Here is a 19,564-nt window from a genome sequence, read left to right as displayed (position 1 = left end):
ACTTCCTCTTTCTCCATCGTATCTGCTCTCGGGAAGAGGCTTTTCATTCCAGAACTAATGAAATGTCCTCTTTCTTCAAAGGAAGGGGCTTCCCTTCCTCCACCATCAATGCTACCCTCACTCGCACCTTTTCCATTTTGAGCACATCTGCCCTCACCCTATCCTCTTGCCACCACACTAGGGATAGTGTTCCTCTGTCCTCACCTACTACCCCGCCAGCCTCCACATCTAGCACATAATACTCCATTACTTGCACTCCCTACGCGACTACCTTGTCCACTCATCCCTCCCCTCTGATCTCCCTCCTGGTACACCACCTCCATTACTAACATTCAGGGCCTCAGACAGTCCTTACAGGTGAGGCCACACTTCACCTGCGAGTCTGTTGGTGTCATCTACTGTATCCTGCGCGCTCAGTGTGTATATCGGTGAGACCCAACATAGATTCGGAGACCGCTTCATCGAGCACCTTTGCTCTGCCTGCCACAAAAAGCGGAATTTCCCAGTAGTCACCCATTTAAATTCTACTTCCCATTCCCATTCCAACATGTCAGTCCGTGGCCGCCTCCACTGCCATGGTGAAGGCACTCTCAGGTTGGAGACGCAACACCTTAAAATCTGTCTGGGTAGACTCCAACCTGATGGGATGAACATCGATTTCTCAAACTTCTGGTAATTGCTTCAACCCTTCACCATTTCACAATCATGTTTCCCTCTCTCACCTCATCTCCCCCTCTGGTACTCCTCCCCTTTCCCTTTCTTCCATGATCGTCTGTCCTCTCCAATCAGATTCCCCCTTCTCCAGCCCTTTATCTCTTTCACCAATCAACTTGCCAGCTTTTTACTTCACCCTCCCCCTCTCAGTTTCACGTTTCACCTGCCACCTTGTACTTCCTACCACACCCCCTCCCCATCCTTCTTACTCTGACTTCTCATCTAGTTTTTCCACTCCTGATGAAGGGTCTCAGGGCAAATTGTTGACTATTTATTTCCGTAGATACTGCCTGGCCTGCTGAGTTCCTTAGTATTTTGTGTGTGTTGCCTTGGATTTCCAGCATCTGCAGATTTTCTTGTGTTTTTAACGTACAATAGTTGTTGATCTTCACATCCTTTTGGTTTGGGATAGCTTTTTAAACTCTCTTTATAGCCATGAACAGCGTTAGTTTATCCTGGGTATGAAGATCCCCAGCTTGAAATGCATGGAGTTCTCACATGTGATTGACTTCAGATTTTACTCTGAGTTGCTGTTTTTGTTCTCTTTGGCATACCCTCGGGATGAAAGGTGACTTGCTTCCTCTCTGGTTCAATGGGCTCTGTGGTAATCAATGAGGCTAGTTTGGGAGCCTGGACTCTTCCATAGAAGAGCAAGAGGCTCCTTTAGGATGGGCAGGAAGGTAGTTTGTGAGGTAGTGCACTTCACCCACCATTGCCACAGGATTTCTGTGTGCACTTAAAAAATACTTTGAGTGATCATGAACCAGAAATTCCTAAATCTGAGTAGGGATATTTGATTTTTTTTTAAAGAAGGTTTTGAGGACATCCTTGAATCTTTTCCAGTGGCTGTTGGAGTCTGTCAGTCATGTGAATGAAGTGACTATCCAATGGAGCCAACATGGTGTAACTAGAGTATAAATACTAGGAAGGTTGACTAAGGACACAGTTCATTAAGATGGGTTTGCTTATCCTTCTACTCAACTTGGAGGTTGTTGATAGTATATTTCCAGTGCCTTATGCTGTGGCTGTAGGTAGTTCATATCTCAAAACAACATAGGGGTAGAGAAACCACTGCTGTCCAATAGAGAGGACACAAAACTTGTGGTTTGATGCCTTGATCTTCCAGCACTCTTCCTTAATCAATCAAGGGTATTTGAAAGCATGGTGAATTTCATCGTCAGTATATGCCTTTTCTGGGAGGTGACTCCCAAGATTTGGAAACCTTTAAGCAGCCATTGTGCCAGCATGGCAGATTGGCAGAAGACCTTTCACTCGCCAGATGTTACATATAAATACACAATTTCATATGCTTCAGTGACCAACTCGGTCATGCTCAAACACAAGTGTCATCTGCTTGCTGCAGCTTGCCTATGGAGATTGGGGTAACCATGCTTCTCGGGTATTCTTAGTTCAGATCAATGCTTGCATGCCACCGTTAATCAGGTGTAAGATGGAGATGTATTTCTGTGGTGAAATGAATTTGAAAAGAGTGCTCTACAAATCAGCCCAAAATATCAACTGCACTCTTGTCCTAGATGCTGCTTGGCCTACTGAGTTCCTCCAGCATTTTGTGTGTGTGTTGCTCGGATTTCCAGCATCTGCAAATTTTCTCTTATTTGTGATTGGCTCTACAAATTTTTGTGGTTGTTGGAAACAAAAGCTTGAGAAGTAGTCAGTAGAACATTCTGCACTTCTGTTGGTGTGCTCGTCCACTAGATGAATCAATACTAAAATTTTGGGAGCAACTCTTTGGCTATTGGGATGAGGCAGTGAAGGAAAACACTGTTGATGGCTTTCTCCATGGCTGACATCAGGGAAGCTCTACTGTACTTCCCATTGATGGATCTTGTCTTGAAGATACTTATAAATATGGCATTTTTGAAGTCTTCTGGCATGTCTTTCTCTTAGATGTTAGGATGAGATTATGCAGTTTTGACTAAGCTCTTCGCTGTCATGTTATAAAACTTCAGCAGGAGTACTCTCAGCTCCAGGATTTTTTTTTAATTGGGATATGGCTTTTAGACTTGTCCGTCAGGAGTGAGTCAGTAATGCTTATTAAATATCCTTTGGGGTATTATAGGATGTTCTGGCATGTGGCTGTGATGCTGTGAGTTTGACTTCCTGTCATCAGTGTACAGTCTGAACTATTCATGATGTTAACTTGCTGCTTTTACTGTTTTCTGTGGTCAAAGTGCCTGTGTTAATTGTGGTGGTATTGCAGATTCACTAATCTTTTATCTATTACAAGCACCAGAAACACAAAAGTTCAACCTGTAAGATCAGAACACAAATAAGCCCTTTGAGCCTGCTCAGTCATTTAGTCAGATCATTAGTTGATAACAACTTTACTTTCAGCTCTACTTTGCTGTCTCTTTCTCTAAATTTCCATAGACTACCATGAAGATACATTTGTTCACCTTGACCTTATATACATTGAATGACTCAGCCTCTACACTCCTAGAGTGGAAAACTCTTAAAAATTCGTGACTGTCTGGGAGAAGAATTTTTTCCTCACCAACATCTTAAGTGCATGATCCCTTATCCTAAAACTTTGTCCTTGTTTTTATTTTATTTTTTGCACACCTCTAAATTCTTTGTCCACACACAGCTCAACTACGGAATGACGTGATAATATAATGGTAGCCAGTTCTATCTAACTTTGCAGGTGTTCATATTTGGCTTTTTGCACTTAACCCTAATCTTCAAAGCAATCTCTTGCTGTAGCCCATTGTGTACAGTTTTATGCCTTGAAAGCAACAATGGGCTTGCACATTGAAGTGTTATTTCAAATTTAACCAGAGCAGCAGGATAAAGCTTTCATCTTACCCATCAGATAGACTTGTGTGATATTAATTCAAGTAAGTTCCAGTACATTCATGTTGTGATGGTGCAGTGCCAATGTGTTATTCTGGTGTGACTGTTTTCCTCCACTTACAAAAGCAAAAATTGTACAGTGGGATTCTTGGAGTATGCTTGATAGTTTCTTTTAAAACTGCTGGATGATGCTTGGTAGGAGTAGTAGATGCAGTACCATTCCCGTAGCTTTGAATGAACTATGAAATCTGCATGTCAAAGTTGAATTTAATGATATAAACACAGCTGCAATTAATACATGACATGGAGTAATTTGTGTGCTTTGCTTGCCTGTCAAATAAAGAGAACAGGAATACTATCATTGTAAAGCAATGAGAGCTTAACTGAGCTGATAGCGTTGTTGTCTTAGGTTACCCCAGGTTCAATCTACAACGATTTATCAGAGTGATCCTAGAGTGTGATGTTGAAGTTGTACATTATTTAAGTGTTCTGTCATAATTCAAATGTTAAAGAAAGACTATGTTGCTACTTGAGGTGAAGCTGGTCTCTGATTTTGGACATTGTGGCTTTGTTCTTGCCCCTGTTTGAGAAGATGAGATAATATAAAAATTATCCTTTCACAAGGTTTAATCCTAAACAATTTTCCTAGTATATAATAATTTGCTTAGTCCTGAAATTGTTTGAATTTAAGGCAAAACCTTGAGCTATAAATAATGCCCTATAATCTTAGAAAAAGTTATAGTTCATCCTTTTAATTTGAGTGATCAAATGCCTCTATTTTCATTTATGCTCTCTGTAATCTATTCCAGTTCAACAACTTGCAAGTAGTTTAGCTTCTGCAGTTTTAGGCTCTTGCAAAATCCTGATTTTTGTTGCTGCACAGTTAATGTCATTCTCTTCCCTTCACCTCCCAGGCTCTATAATTGCATCTTTTCATCTCTAATCTCTGACTCTCTTCCTTGAAGTTGTTTGTTAAAATCTACCTGTTTGACCAAATTTTGGTCTATCCCTTGAGTTGTTTAGTGTCAAATTGCCTGACAGTTTCTGTTAAGTGCTTTAAGATGTTTCAGGTATATTATAAGCATTATACAAATCTGAAATTTGCAGCTATGCCATCTTAGGCCTTGGTTTCTCAGTCTTTTTTATGCCATAGGCCCACCCCTACCATTAATTAATGAGTCCATGGACCCCAAGGTTGGAAAACCCTGTTTTTGGCCTTGTGATGTATCACAGGCAGCAATCCATTGGTGCCCTTTTCCCCAATCCATGGGTATGGCAAGTATAATAGATGAAATCTCTTTCTTTTCTTTTTTTCCAATCTTTTTGTTGATTTTTTAAAAAAGTATGTATACAAACAAGAGAAGAATATCTCCGGTATATATGTCAATAGCAGTACATACAGAAGGTAAAATAAGCAATATCAGAATCACGCATAGTGTTGATCTACAAAGTATAAATTTGATATAGAATGTATAATTCTCTTATCAATTTATGAAGAAAGGAAGGACTAGATGAAATCTCAGGTGTCATTTGTACTTTGGTCCAGGCATGAACCTTAAGTTTGTAAGGTGTTGCCCATTTTATTACTCTACTTTCACAGAAGGCAAGGTCAACATTAATTAACAAAATGGATACTTTTAACACCATAAATCTGCGAGTTGTTTGTTATGTCCCCCCTCTCACTATGAAATGAAGACATCTCTTTCTCCCTTATTAAGGAGAGAGAGAGAGCCTGTGGTATGTCGAATATCGGGTGAACGAGTAGTCTTTAGGGTATTACAAGTCTGTGTCTTTGCTGATGCTTTGCTGCACGCTTGAGTGCTCGATGGTGGGTTCCATTGCTTTTTTAGCTGGTGGGCAAGGGGGGATTGTTGCTTTGCTGCTTACCCGTGGGAGGAGGGAGCTGGGGGCGGCTTTGGGGTTCTAACATTTAAATGTCATTCATTCTTTGGGGGCACTCCTGTTTTCGTGGATGGTTGCAAAGAAAAAGAATTTCAGGGTGTATTTCTCTAATATTAAAGGTACTTTTCAAACTTCATGCATTATTTTGGATTCAGATTCATTATTGCGTTGAGCATGTGTACATCAAAGCATGCAAAGAAATGCATCATTTATATTAACAGCCAACACACCTGGGGTGTGCTGAGGGTAGCCCACAAGTGTTTCCAGGCATTCCAGTGCTAACATAGCATGCCCACAATGCTTGGTAGAACATTACAGAGCACAACAAGCAGCAAAACAATCCCCTTCCCACCCACGCACACACACAGTCCCCTAACTTCAGTACAGGCCCTGGCAGACTCAAATTTACAAACATTCAGCTTCAAATTCCCCAGTGAACAGCTACTTAACTTTATTTTGTAAAATTATAACTTTGAGCTACTATTTAACTTGATTTAATAAAATAATGTTTTCAATCATACTTTTGTAAAGTCTAAGAGTATTAAGTTCCACTTTGCATGCTAGATCAATGAGGACAAATGTTGACAGAGTAAATGATCACATCTTAGTGCTTCAGTTCAAGATATATGGGTATAAAGATACATGGTGGTTCATATCAAAACTTTTTCCACAGTGGGCCATTTGTAAATAACAAAACTTCATTTTAGAAGTATAATTTCAGTTAATTTCAAATATGATAAAATGCCTGTATGTTTGTTGAGCAATAAAATCCCATTACGCTCTCGGGTAAACAATTTCCTCCCTAGATCAGCTGACCATTCATCTGCTCTGTGTGCGTCAAATTGTGCACTCCATGGCAGTTTTAACTGTCTGTCCCTTTCTATGTTCTTTGTTGCTGGTTAATTTTTCACTAAATGTTAATCTTTCACCATTCCTAGTCAAAATGAAACATAGAAAACCTACAGCACAATACAGGCCATTTGGCCCACGAAGTTGTGCCGAACTTGTCCCTACCGTAGAAATTACTAGGGTTATCCATAGCCCTCTATTTTTCTAAGCTCCATGTACCTATCCAAAAGTCTCTTAAAAGACCCTATCATATCCAACTCAACCACCGTTGCCAGCAGCCCATTCCACGCACTCACCCCTCTGTGTTTTTTTTAAAAAAAAACACACTTACCCCTGACATCTCCTCTGTACCTACTCCCCAGCACCTTAAACCTGTGTCCTCTTGTGGCAACCATTTCAGCCCTGGGAAAAAGCCTGCGCAGCAGCTTTGAGTGTCCTATGGACTCGGACCTCTGATTCACCACGCTGCCAACAGTCTTATTATTAATACTATATTCTGCCATAATATTTGACCTACCAAAATGAACCACGTCACACTTATCTGGGTTGAACTCCATCTGCCACTTCTCAGCCCAGTTTTGCATCCTATCAATGACCCTTTGTAACCTCTGACAGCCCACTGCACTATCCACAACAGCCCCCAACCTTTGCGTCATCAGCAAATTTACTAATCCATCCCTCCACTTCCTCATCCAGGTCACTTATAAACTGGAATGATAGATTCAATGTTCAAAATACAGCGATGAGAGCTTTGTGTTTCAATACCAGGAAAACTGCACACAATTTACAATGAGATTGAGGTGTGTGAAATGAAAGAAAACCTTGTACTTAATCAGAGCTTTATCAACTATCTTATTGTCTCGTACAGTTAATTTGAAGTGGACTCGCTACTTTCTAAAATCCACTTCCCTTCAATCTGCATGCTCTCAGACTTGAAATGGCTTTATTCAACCTGTGTGATTTTTTTTCACAACTTTTTCCTAACTTGTTGAGCTTTTTAATCACTTTTTTAAACCTTGCTGCAGAAAATTAAGGTTATAAATTGTCCAGATTAAGTTTTTCCCTCTGAGGCTTGTATTTAGATATTTGAATATGTGGGGTGGAATCTTTCTCCTGTTTGGGAGGCTGACCTTCTAGCATAGTGGTTATTGTAATGCTTTAAAGCATCTGCTGTTGGAAGATCTGGATTCAATTCCCACTACTGATTGTAAAAAGTTTGTACATTCTTCCCGTGACTGCGTGAGTTTCCTACAGGCGCTTTGGTTTCCTCCCACGGTCCAAAGACGTACAAGTTCAGGTTGGTAAGTATGCTATGTTGGTACCCGAAAGCATGGTGACACTTGGGGGCTGCTCCCTATACATCCTTGAACTGTGTTGGTCGTTAACGCAAACGACAAATTTCACAGTATATTTTGATGAACATGTGAAAAATGAAGCTAATCTTCAGCTAATCTTTGAATGTTGAAAGGCCATGGCAAGAGTATTGTTTACTTCTGTTTTCTTTTTGATTATCTTTTATCTTCCTGCCAAATTTCATTGCACTCAGCGATTCAGAAGCAACATCTTCCCCGTTGCCATTCAATTTCTAAATGGACATTGAACCCATTAACACTACTTCACTACTTATTAAAATTCTGTTATTTTGCGCTAATTATTTTTAACTTAACTATTAAACAAACATATATAATATAAACTTAATATAACTCAATTTTTTCTCTATACTTATTTATGATGTATTTCTTTGTACTGCTGCTGTGAAGTTTCACGACATACGACAATGATATTAAATCTGATTCTGATATAATGCCTGTTGAAATGAACATCCAAATAGCACACTTGACAGTGATAGTTACTTCGGTGGTATGATATTTAAGGTCTAAATTAAATATTTTGTAACTTAATCTTTAGATTCTCCATAAATGTTGTCATTGCTTTGAATTAGTGGTGTCTTATATTTTTGCCCAGGTATCGACTGCAAACTGTGAAATCCTTAGCAGGTGTCAGTCTTATGCTGCGGTTATTGTGGGCATGCTTACGATGGGATGACATGGCAGTTAAACCACCAGCAGGTGTCAGCACTGCACGCACAGGTAAGGGTAGCACTAAACCATCTGTGGCCACAACTTAAATGTGGTATGAAGTACGATGTTGAGTGTTTGCAATTGTTCAGGTTATAGATACCACAAAATAAAAGGTTGTGTGAGGTTTATGGTTTGCAGTGCATCATATATTTCCATTATGTACATGTTGACTGGTTTAGTTTCAAAATCCTCAGAGAACACTTGTATTTACATAACAGCTTTTTAGTACACAGGCATATGTGAAGAAAAATTACTCATTTAAACAATGGAATACTATGTCATCAAGAAAGTTTTTAGAGGGTAAAACAATTTGGAATTCTGTGTACACAGAATAACTTCTATGAGGATATTAGAGGGAAATTTTGCACCCCTTTGCAATAATATTTACCAACTTGGGTATCTATTTCCTTTCAAAATTACATCCCTTGAATTGATCAGAATTATCAACATTGCATTTTATAAGCTATGTCTTTGTTGTCATTTAAAGTTTTAGAATTTAGGGTTTTTTAATTATTGCTTGTTGCTATTGTGAAAGGAAGGTGACTTTTATGACCAGGGAAGAGCTTTGAGTCTTGGAATACTATGATTTACATGCACACTTGACGGAGTAGGTGTCAGCATTATGACAAAGTGATTCCTTTGTTGATTGTGGTAAAAACATATAATCACTTTTGTTTCAATTCTGCACATTGGAAGGTATGTAGTGTAAACTTTGAAAACTGAAATACAGTGGATTCCCATTTAATTAGACCATCGGTTAATCAGGACAGCCACTTATTTGGGACAACTTAGAAAGAATAAAAACTAATAGAGAAAATAGCCAGGATTCCCTTTGCTTATTTGCGACGCCATGCCACTTAATTGGGGCTGGAGACTATTGCCGAACAGTTTCTAACTAGAGTCAGATGCATGTACTTGTGTGGCCATGAGACTTTACACCATACTTAGAGCCAACAGTTTATAAATAGTGTCAGTTGCATGTGCTTGTATTCAAAAAGCAGTAATTTATTTCACTGGCAGTTGGTGAAAAATTTGAAGGTATCGACAATCATCTTGAGTGTTCCAAACAAAATAAAGATTTGGAGGATGCAATTGTCGAAAATTGTATGAAGGCATCCATTATCTGTACAAAATATATGCACTGATTTTATTCATTTACAGACAATCAAAAGAACAAGGCAGTGTAGTTTTGTCAATTACTATTAGGAACTAATACAGTTTTATAGCACTGTAGTAATATTGGTAATGTTCTAATTTGTTCTGTATTTCATTTAAATACATAACTTCTTACTCAGTTAAATAGTAGTTTGTCTTTTTTAACTATTTCCATAAAACTTCCGCTAATTGTGACAGCCGCTTAATTGGGCCAAAATGTACTGGTCCTTTAGGCCCAATTTTGGTCCCAGTTAACTAGAATCCATGTACTCAAAACCTTAAAAAATGTTGCATGGTACACGCTGCATGGTGTTCATTTCAGGCAGTCTGGTGCAGTGGGTAGTGCTGGTGCTCTACATCTCCAGTAATTTGGGTTCAATCCTCGTTACCGGCTGCCATCTTTGGGGAGCTTGCATATTTTTCCTGTGACCACGTGAACTACTCTCAGGTTCTTCAGTTTCCTCCCACATCCCAAAGAGGCACTGGTCGGAAGATTAATTAGTAATTTATCCCAAGTGTGGATGGATGATAGGTGAACTGAGAAAGTTGATTGAGCAAATGAGAGAGAATCGATTGCAGAGAAATAGGTTAGGAAGTGGGATTTCTCTGAGAGCCAATATTGGCTGGTATGTTTGCAGACATTTTTAATCTCTCCCTCTCCCAATGCATAGTGCCCTCTTGTTTCAAATCGTCCATCATTGTCCCTGTACATAAGAAAACCAAGGTAACATGCCTGAATGATTAGTGCCCTGTTGCACTCACCTCAATAATAAGCAAATGCTTTGAGAGGCTGGTTAAAGACTATATCTGCAGCATGCTACCACCCACACTGGTCCACCTACAATTGCCTACTGACAGTACCAGTCTACCGATGATGTCATAACCACAGCACTACACACTGTCCTCACTCACCTGGAGTCGAGGGATGCATATGTTAGAATGCTGTTCCTGGACTACAGTTCAGCATTCAACACCATAATTCCCTCCAGACTTGACAGGAAGCTCAGAGGCCTCGGCCTACACCTTGCTTTGTGCAGCTGGATCCTAGACTTCATATCAGATGGCTGAGAGGTGGTAAGGATGAGCTCCCTCACCTCTGCCCTTCTGATTCAACACAGGCGCCCGCAGCATTGTGTCCTGAGTCCCCTCCATTGAGGGATGTTTACAGCAGGCCTGGAAGGTCAATGGGGACACCAGTCATCCGAACCATAAATTGTTTCAGCTGCTTCCGACTGGCAGACAGTACCACAGCATTAAAGCCAGGACCAACAGGCAACAGGACAGCTTCATTCTATGAGCCATTAGACTTATAAATTCATATATGTGTACATTGCAGTGGAGTCATAACTCAAAGGTTTTTACTCCCTCACATTGCGGGACAGATGTAAAATTTAAATAAATTCAAAGGTGAAATGAATAACCTTCTCCGGTGTTGTAAGGGAATATGGCATTTTTCATAGGGTGCCTTGGTGATTAAATACACCACAAGGCAAAATGTTCAAGTTGAAACTATTAGTCAGTCTGACAACTGCATTACATTAATGTATCAAAAATAGGACAGTAAATAATCTGCTATATGTATCCCTGGCATTCCTGGCTTGTAGATGGAGAAGATGAAACTCCTGGAGATTGAGATATTGCACTTGGCAATAAGAATGTGCATATGAGCTTGCCAATATGCGTGTACATACGAATGTCTAAAAGTTCATGATCCAGGACATAGCAATGTTTATTGTCTAGGTTGAAATAATAAAGGGTTTAAATCTGAGGCTTTGCCCATTAAGCTGAACCCCAAGTGCAAAGTTAAAAGCAGAAAGGTCACTGAAATTAATATCCGTGTTACTTGAGTAACTTTTGACTTTTAGGCTAACTTCCACAGAAGAATAAATGCAGTATAGAAAATATTTTTATTGTATAATTTTACTTGGTAGAATTTTAAGTGGTGACTCTTGATATTTACTTAAGATGACCATCCAACATTAAAAATACAATAATGAATTCACACATCTTACAGAGACTACAGAAACTGATATTACCACTACTGAGATTATCAAACGCAGAGATGTTGGACCATACGGAATCCGTTCTGAATACTGTATTCGGAAAATTATATGTCCCATTGGTGTACCTGAAACCCCTAAAGGTATAGCTCATCTTGTGAATGTTTTCAAATTGAATATAGCATTTTCAGCCTCTTACTTTTTAAAAATTTTAGTACAATATATAATTTCTAATTCTTTTGATTATTAGCTTTATTTAAATATAAAACTTTGACTAACACGTATTTTACTACTTCCTCAAACCTAATGTTAGCGTCGTCATGTTATAAACGTGAAATTGATGGTGCTTCTTCAGTACCAGACTGGTTATTTGTTTAGTCCAGAATCTTTATTAGAAGCAGTTTTTTTTTTTTCAGTTCTACAGTGTGAGTTTTCTTAAAAAAAAGCTGCGACAATATTGTTTTTTTTTCTTACTTTAGTTCTGCTACTGGAGCTATTCTGTTTCTCAAGATTCAAAATGTTTAATGTCATTTCCAGTACACAAGAGTAAAGGAGAACAAAATGATTGTTACTCCTGATCCAATGCAGCACATGAAAAACACAATCAGATAAAAGGATACAATTATAATAGTAAAAATACAATGAATATAAATACATAAGATAGCTTATATACATTGATGTCTCCTAATTAGTGTAAAGAAAAATAATTAGAATCTCCCACTTCACCCAGACATCACCTGCTGTCCTCTGCCTTTACTCTGTATTACCATACAAGTTGCTGGAGACTTGTCTCTCCTTTAGTTGAACTCACTTTATTTTTGCCCAGTTTAACATTCCTGTTTTTTATTGTAGGTTGTATTTCATCAGAGTTGTTTTCCCTTTCCTCAACCAATCTGTGCACTTTCCTGTATACCTTGTCCAGTAGTTATTTAAAATTACAAACCTTTATATGCTGATTCTATCCTGTTTTCTGTGATGGTTACTACACCATACCTTTCAAACTTAATACAATTGCCTTTTCATTAAATGTTTTTGTAGTTCTGTACAAAGACTTAGTCCAGTGACTGTTGCTATCATGACTTGTGAGTCTGGCATGAAGATTTGGATTTCCTTCTATGCTTATTATTTCAAAAAAATTATCTCAGTCATTTGTATCCTTTTCATACAGCTCGGAAAAGAGGCTTTTTGGACCACCTTGTCCATGTTAATTTTAATTGGCCAGCCTTAGACCCAGATCTCTGTACCTGCCTCCAAAATCTCCCCTGAGAGCTGTTCCAGATATTTGCTACCCTCTATGTGAATAAACTTGGACCATGGTTTCACCTTAAACCTGTGACCCCTATTTGTAGATTCCTCTGCCCTGGGAAATTTATTCTATTTCTCCTATATATGAAACTCATAATTGTATAGATCTGTATGAATTCACTCCTCCATAGTGAATAAACTCAGCCTATTCAGTCTCCTTAAAATTACAGAGACCATATGTCCAACCTGTAACATAGCAACCAAAACAGAATACATTACTCCAAGTGTTGTCTAGTCATTGTTTTGTATTACTGCAGCATGACATCCCATTTCCAGTACCCTACTGCTTGCACTGATCCCTGTGGTACACCACTGAAGATTAAAGATATTTAAAGCTTAATTTTGTTTGTCACATGTAATTCAAAGCATAGTGAAATATGCAGTTTGCATCAATGACCAACACAGTCTGAATATTTGCTGGGGGCAGCCCCCAAGTGTTGCTATGCTCTTGGCACCAAAGTAGCATGTTCACAACTTACTAACCCTTACTAATACATAACATCCTTGAAATACACTTATAAAAAACAGCCAGCCAGAAATATACCTATCCACCACTATCCTCTGCCTCAAGCATTCAGTCAGGTCTGTGGGATATGATCAAACCATACTGAAGCCTTCTAATATGTCCTTGTCCATAAATCGTACACCTCAGAATCTTCTTCAGGTTCCCTAGCACTGATACAAGGCTTACCAACCTGCAGTTTCCAGGCTTTTTGTAATGATACTAATTAATTTCTGGAGCACTGCAAAATAACAAGTGCACCTACACCATAGACTAACATAGTCTGGTCAACAGTATGCTGCAGGAGTAGCATGCTTATTAGGGCCAAATTTTGAATCACAAGTTTGATACAAAAACCTTTGCAGTCTTTATTTGCTGCATTTTGGTTGCTCTTACTGAGGTCCGTAGATGAAATTCCTTACTCTGTCAAAGTTTTGGATATGGGAATGAAGATAAATGTTTATCTAATTTAAAGACAAGACATGTTCATGGACAAGTATTATTGCCTTGTTTTAAGATGCAAAATACAGCCAAGAAATAAGGAAACGTGATATTAAAGAGTAGGAAGTTGTAAAAGGTATTATCAAAACTTATGGGTTAATGTGTTAATTATTTTTATTTCTTTCTCCATTCCTTGCTCATTTTAAAGAAACTCCAACACCACAGAGGAAAGGTCTTCGGTCTAGTGCTTTACGACCAAAGAAATTTGAGGCCCCAAAACAGACTGGTCCAGTTATAATTGAGACCTGGGTCCCAGAGGAAGAACTGGATTTGTGGGAAATCCGCAGTTTTGCAGAGAGGTAGAACAGATTTGGTTTTATTTGATGAAAAGTATTGTTCAATGTTAGTACCACAAAGATCTCCAGTAAATCAGAACCTATCTTCATTTTGCCTCAAATTTACTAATCTTCATTCAGGTCCTCTTCAATTTACTAACAATTGACTTATGAATAGCCTGTGCATGTGATTGCACGTTTGGGTCATTAGGATGGACTTGCTGGCTGCTGCAGGACTGCAGGAATCTTCTGTCATGTGAGAACATAGTTCCCAGCAGTACTTCCAACTTGTAAACTGTCCGGGTTTTGAACTGTTGACAGGCATGGAACGCTGCCCTAACCTGGGGAGAACCACTTGTTGGGAGGCTTATAAGATATCACATTACTTTGGATTTTGCTGAATGTAACCAATAAAATAAATCTCAGGGTAGTATGTGATGACTTAAGTCTTGCTTTTTATTATGTTCCCATTAAAAAGTATGTGAAAAAGTTGTGATTTTCTTTTAAAGAAAATGGCCACATTCAGCCAAAGGATGTATGTAGGTAAACTGGAAAAGTAATAAATAAAAATCCATAGGGATGTAAACTTACTCTGCAAGTTGTAATCTACAAACAATGTTTTTTCTGTTGGGGTTTTATTTCTTCCACTTATGGATGCCTGAGGTGGGATGAAGTAATTATTAATTTTGCATTATCGAGTTATCATAGGCAAATGATATGTCAGAAATTCGAGACTATCAGGGAGCAGAAACTAATGTTGTTGCTATTACTAAGGAGAAGGAGCTTTGGAGCTGAAAGGTCTGAAGGTAAACAAGTCACCTGGATCAGCTCAACCACACCCCAGAGTTTTGAAAGAACAGGCTGAAGAGATTGTGGAGGAGGCATTGGTAGTGATCTTTCAAAAATCACTAGATTCTGGAACAGTTGGGGACAACTAGAAAATTGCAAATATCACTCCACTCTTTAAGGGAGGCAGAAAAAAAGGAAATTATATGCCAGTTTGCCTGACTTCAGTGGCTGGGAAGATGTTGCAATCCGTATTAAGGATAAGGTTTTGGGGTACTTGAAGGCACCTGAAAAAATAAGCCAAAGTTAGTATGATTTTCCAAAGGGTAAATTTTGCCTGAAAATCTGTTGGAATCCTTTGAGGAAATAACAAGCAGGTAGTTCAAGAAGAGTCAGTGAATTTGAATTTTCGAAAACTTGATAAGTGCTGCACGAGGCTGCTTAACAAGAAAAGAGCTCATTGTATTGCAGGAAAGATAATAACATAGATAGAAGATTGGTTTACTCGCAGGAGGCAAAAACTGGGAATAAAGGGAGCCTTTTCTGGTTGGCTGCCAGAGTATAGTGGTGTTCTGCAGGGGTCAGTTTTGGGTTTGTTGCTTTTCATGTTATATGTCAATGAATTTTGATGACAGGTTTGATGACTTTGTGGCCAAGTTTGCAGAATAATACCAAGATAAGTGGAGGGACAGGTAGTGTTAAGGAAGCAGGGAGTCTGCAGAAGGAATTGGGCATTAGGAGAATATGCAAAGAAGTGGCTGATAGAATATAGTCTAGGGAAGTGAAAAATTAAAGAGATGCAAAAGGACATGAGAGTCCTTGTGCAGGGTTCCCTAAGGGTTAGCTTGCAGGTCAAGTCAGTTGTAAGAAAACAAATGCAGTATTGCCATTCATTTCGAAAGGACGAGAACATAAAAGCAAGGATATAATGCTAAGGCTTTATAAGGCATTGGTCAGACCACACTTGGGAGTATTGTAAGCAGTTTTGGTCCTCTTATCGAAGAAAAGGTGAACTGGCATTGGAGAGGATCCAGAGGAGATTCACAAGAATGATTCCAGGAATGAAGGGATTAAAATATGAGGAGCATTTGATGGCTCTGGGCCTTTACTTGCTGGAGTTCTGAAGAATTGGTGGGGGTGGGGTGGGGAGACTCTCATTAAAACAATCGAATATTGGAAAGGCTAGATAGAGTGGATGTGGTGAGGATGTTTCCAAGAGTGGGGAAGTCCAGGCCCAGAGAGTACAGGCTTAGAATTAAAGGATCTCCCTTTAGAACAGATGAGGAATGTATTAAGCCAGAGGATGGTGAATCTGTGGAATTCATTGCCACAGACAGTCAAGTCATTAGGTATATTTAAAGTAGAGGTTGATAGGTTCTTGATTAGTCAGGGTGTCAAAGTTTATGGGGAGAAAGCAGGAGAATGGGTTGAGAGGGATAATAAACAGCCACGTTGGATTGGCAAAGCAGACTCGATAAACTGAATGACCTAATTCTGCTCCTATGTCGTATGGCTTTGAATGTAGAAGAGAGCTTCCTCTAATTCTTGCTAATAAAAGATATTGGTGGAATTTCTTCAGTTCCCTCATTTCTTGTAGTCATTTTTGGAATATGCACTTAAATGTTTGTGCTGGGCTGTGGGCTTGAAACCAACAATGGATTAATGGAACTGAGTACACAAGTACATTGCTCTCAGGCCTTTCACTTCAGTACTCAGTGCAAACCCAGCCCAGATGATGTGGAATTCTATTGCCCTCTGTTTGCTATTTTCTAAAGCCCCCCCACCCCCACCCATGAAAGGAATTGAGGTCTTGATCCATTTTCTGGTAATCACAAAACTGCACCAACTGCAGTGTTACTCACCACAGCATGGCAGCTATCAGAAAGATGAAGAATTTGTTTTGCTCATGCAGTTTGGAAATGCTCAATGCTTGTACTGTCACCAGAGAACCACAACCAAAGGGTTCCACTCTCCAGCACCAACAATCTGATTGGATTCAACCTCTAGAGATCAGAGGATAATAATCCAAATTTGGAACTTGCCCGTCTCTCACTCATGAATGTTTATTTTTTATGTGAAACGTGAACAATGAAAATTCTATTGAGTATATTGTAGTAAAATAGCATTTGGCCAAGTTCCTTGTATGATAACAATTTCTTAATGAACGTGTTTGATCATATACCTGTCTGTTTTAGGGTGGAAAAGGAGAAGGCACAGGCTGCTGAACAGCAAGCAAAGGTTAGTGAGCAGAAGAAGTCCGAAGAGTTCAAGGCCCAACTGGAGGCCCAGCTTAAACAGCAGCGCTTGGCTGCTCAGCAGGTGGGAAGGCATAAAATTTCCTTATCCCACCTGTCAATAAGTTGCATTATTTATCAACTTAAGGAATATGCACTCAGTGGCTATTTCATTAGGTACATGAGAAGAACCCAGTGGCGTCTTCTACTGCTTTAGCCCATCCACTTCAAGTTTTGACATGTTGTACATTCAGAGATGCTCTCCTGCACACCACAGTTGTGAAGCGTAGTTATTTCAGTCGCTGTCGCCTTCCTATCAGCTTGAACCAATCTGGCCATTCCTCTCTGAACTCCCACAGAGTTTCCATTCACTGGAATTATTTTTTTTTTGTTTTTGCACCAGTCTCTGTAAACTCTCGAGATTGTTTTATGTGAAAATCCCATGGGATCAGCAGTTTCTTTGATACTCAAACCACCCTGTCTGGCACCAACAATCATTGGTCAAAGTCACATATATCACAGTTCTTCCCCATTCTGATGTTTGATCTGAAGAACTGAACCTCTTGACCAGGCCTGTATGCTTTTATGCATTGAGTTGCTTCACATAATTGGTCAATTAGATATTTGTATTAAAGAGCAAGTGTACACGTGTACCTAATAAAGTGGCTGCTGTGTGTCTTAATCAAATTGTAGGTGACTGAAGAAGCATGGATATGTGATAAGAAAGGACATTGCTATGAAGATATTGACACGCAGTTGCATGCTTTTGTCACCATTGTTCAAGATACCTTGCACAAAGTAATGATTTAAAAAAATGTCCGGTCGGTTAGTCATTGCCCAACACATTCTCTAAGGCAACTATTTCAAAGTTTTTCATGTGGAGTTCTGTAGTTATGTAGAAAAGTGTTAAAGTACTTAAATTATTTATTAGCTTTACTCATGTTGGAACCATTTTTTAATCTGTCGTTTAAAAACAAACATTTCCTTCTAAGGCATAAAGAAGATTTTTGCAGTAGCTTATTTAGCATTGTTAGTTATAAATGAACTTATTATGTCAAATTCTAGTGTGTTTTTTGAAATGAAATATAAACTTTTTCACAGGAAAGGTAGAAGAGTCTTGCTTGTTCTCCAGCAGTAACGTTTACATTTCTTTGTGCATTGCATCATTGGTCTCAAAACCATTTACTAAATAAGGGTGATAGCCTCTTAATACTATGATAATTTAAATGTATTATTTCAGAATGTTGATTTTAAAGAATGTTTATTTAGGAAAGCTGTTCTTGCAAAATAGAGAGTACTTGGAGTTTAAATATGTTTCTGGAGCTGGAAATTTTTCACCATGATTGAATTGCTTGTGATTGTTTTCTTTGGAATGAATGAGGTTAAACCAAATCTTTTAAAGGACTTGCATGAGGCCACGATGGGAAAAAAGGGTATCTTTTTCTTGATCAGGATCTATTTTGGTAGAAAGAATATAATAGGAAGGAAGAAACAGATGAAAATTCTTCACCCCTCCACTTAGAGATGGTAATAGAGCTGGCGGATGTATTAAACAAATTACTTGGAAGCATACTTCAGGTAACATTACTGGATAAGTTACAGGCCGAGACCCAGAGGATAATTTTTATAATAGCTTATGATATCTACTTCCCCCCCCCCCCCCCAATTAAAAGCAGTATATGAAAGTAACTTCTGACAGTTGGTGAACTTGGGTTTGGTGCAGGATTGAATTTTATTATTTCTGTGGAATGAATTTGGTACCAGGCAAGAGCTTCAGTGAATGAAGTTCGAATCCTAGTAAGGGATTCAGAAATGTTTGTTTTAGACCCCCAACTTGTACATAGTTAGGGCTAATGGAATGGACAAAGTAATGGTCTGTATTTCTGTCCTCTTAACCATGAGTTAAAATGCCAGCAGATAGAAAGGGAGCATTTCCTCAATGCCTAGTTACAGCTCATTCTCCAGTCCGTTGGGTGAAATGGGAAACTGATGAGATAATTCATTCTTTGATAATGCATTTCTGCACAAGTGCCTCACATGACAATCCTTCTGTCTGTATTAGTTGATTTTTCCTGAGTGACTTTTCTGAAAAGATCCAATTAAAAGGAAGCTTGATCAATTTTGTAATATTTCTAAAGCGTTGATTTGTTCAAAACATCAATTCCATGAAAAGACTTGACTGTAAATGGATTGCATTTAATATATTTAATGTGTTGAATAATTTAGGTGATATGCATTTACTTGAGCTTTTTAACTGTTTATCAGTGACATTTTGCACACAGCCTGTTCATTGTAACTTATAGATTTGGTACTCCTGAAGTAAATTTATTATATTTTAATCTGTATATTTTTCATCTGTCAGTTTGTAGTTAAGCATCTTTTGTAATGAAGTGACAATTGGTTTTTAATCTTGCTGAATTTTAAAGAGAATTAATTGTACTTTGTG

At 38.6% G+C, this 19,564-nt stretch overlaps 1 protein-coding gene across 13 annotated transcripts in view; it reads left to right on the top strand.

Annotated features, from left to right (window-relative positions):
• The window catches only part of bptf (bromodomain PHD finger transcription factor), a 174,142-nt gene that overhangs the window by 105,680 nt on the left and 48,898 nt on the right, over nt 1-19,564 (top strand). For 9 of the 13 annotated variants that reach the window (XM_073026381.1, XM_073026379.1, XM_073026377.1 and 6 more), the window contains 4 exons: nt 8,245-8,369; nt 11,530-11,658; nt 13,972-14,122; nt 17,080-17,203. In XM_073026381.1, coding sequence (XP_072882482.1) covers nt 8,245-8,369; nt 11,530-11,658; nt 13,972-14,122; nt 17,080-17,203 — 529 coding nt within the window. The remainder of the gene's footprint in view (nt 1-8,244; nt 8,370-11,529; nt 11,659-13,971; nt 14,123-17,079; nt 17,204-19,564) is intronic. The other 4 variants (XM_073026383.1, XM_073026380.1, XM_073026382.1 and 1 more) reach the window with 1 other exon arrangement.

Source organism: Hemitrygon akajei, chromosome 22, assembly GCF_048418815.1.
Source record: "Hemitrygon akajei chromosome 22, sHemAka1.3, whole genome shotgun sequence".
Lineage (NCBI taxonomy): Eukaryota > Metazoa > Chordata > Chondrichthyes > Myliobatiformes > Dasyatidae > Hemitrygon > Hemitrygon akajei.
This window is presented reverse-complemented; position numbering and strand designations above follow the sequence as displayed.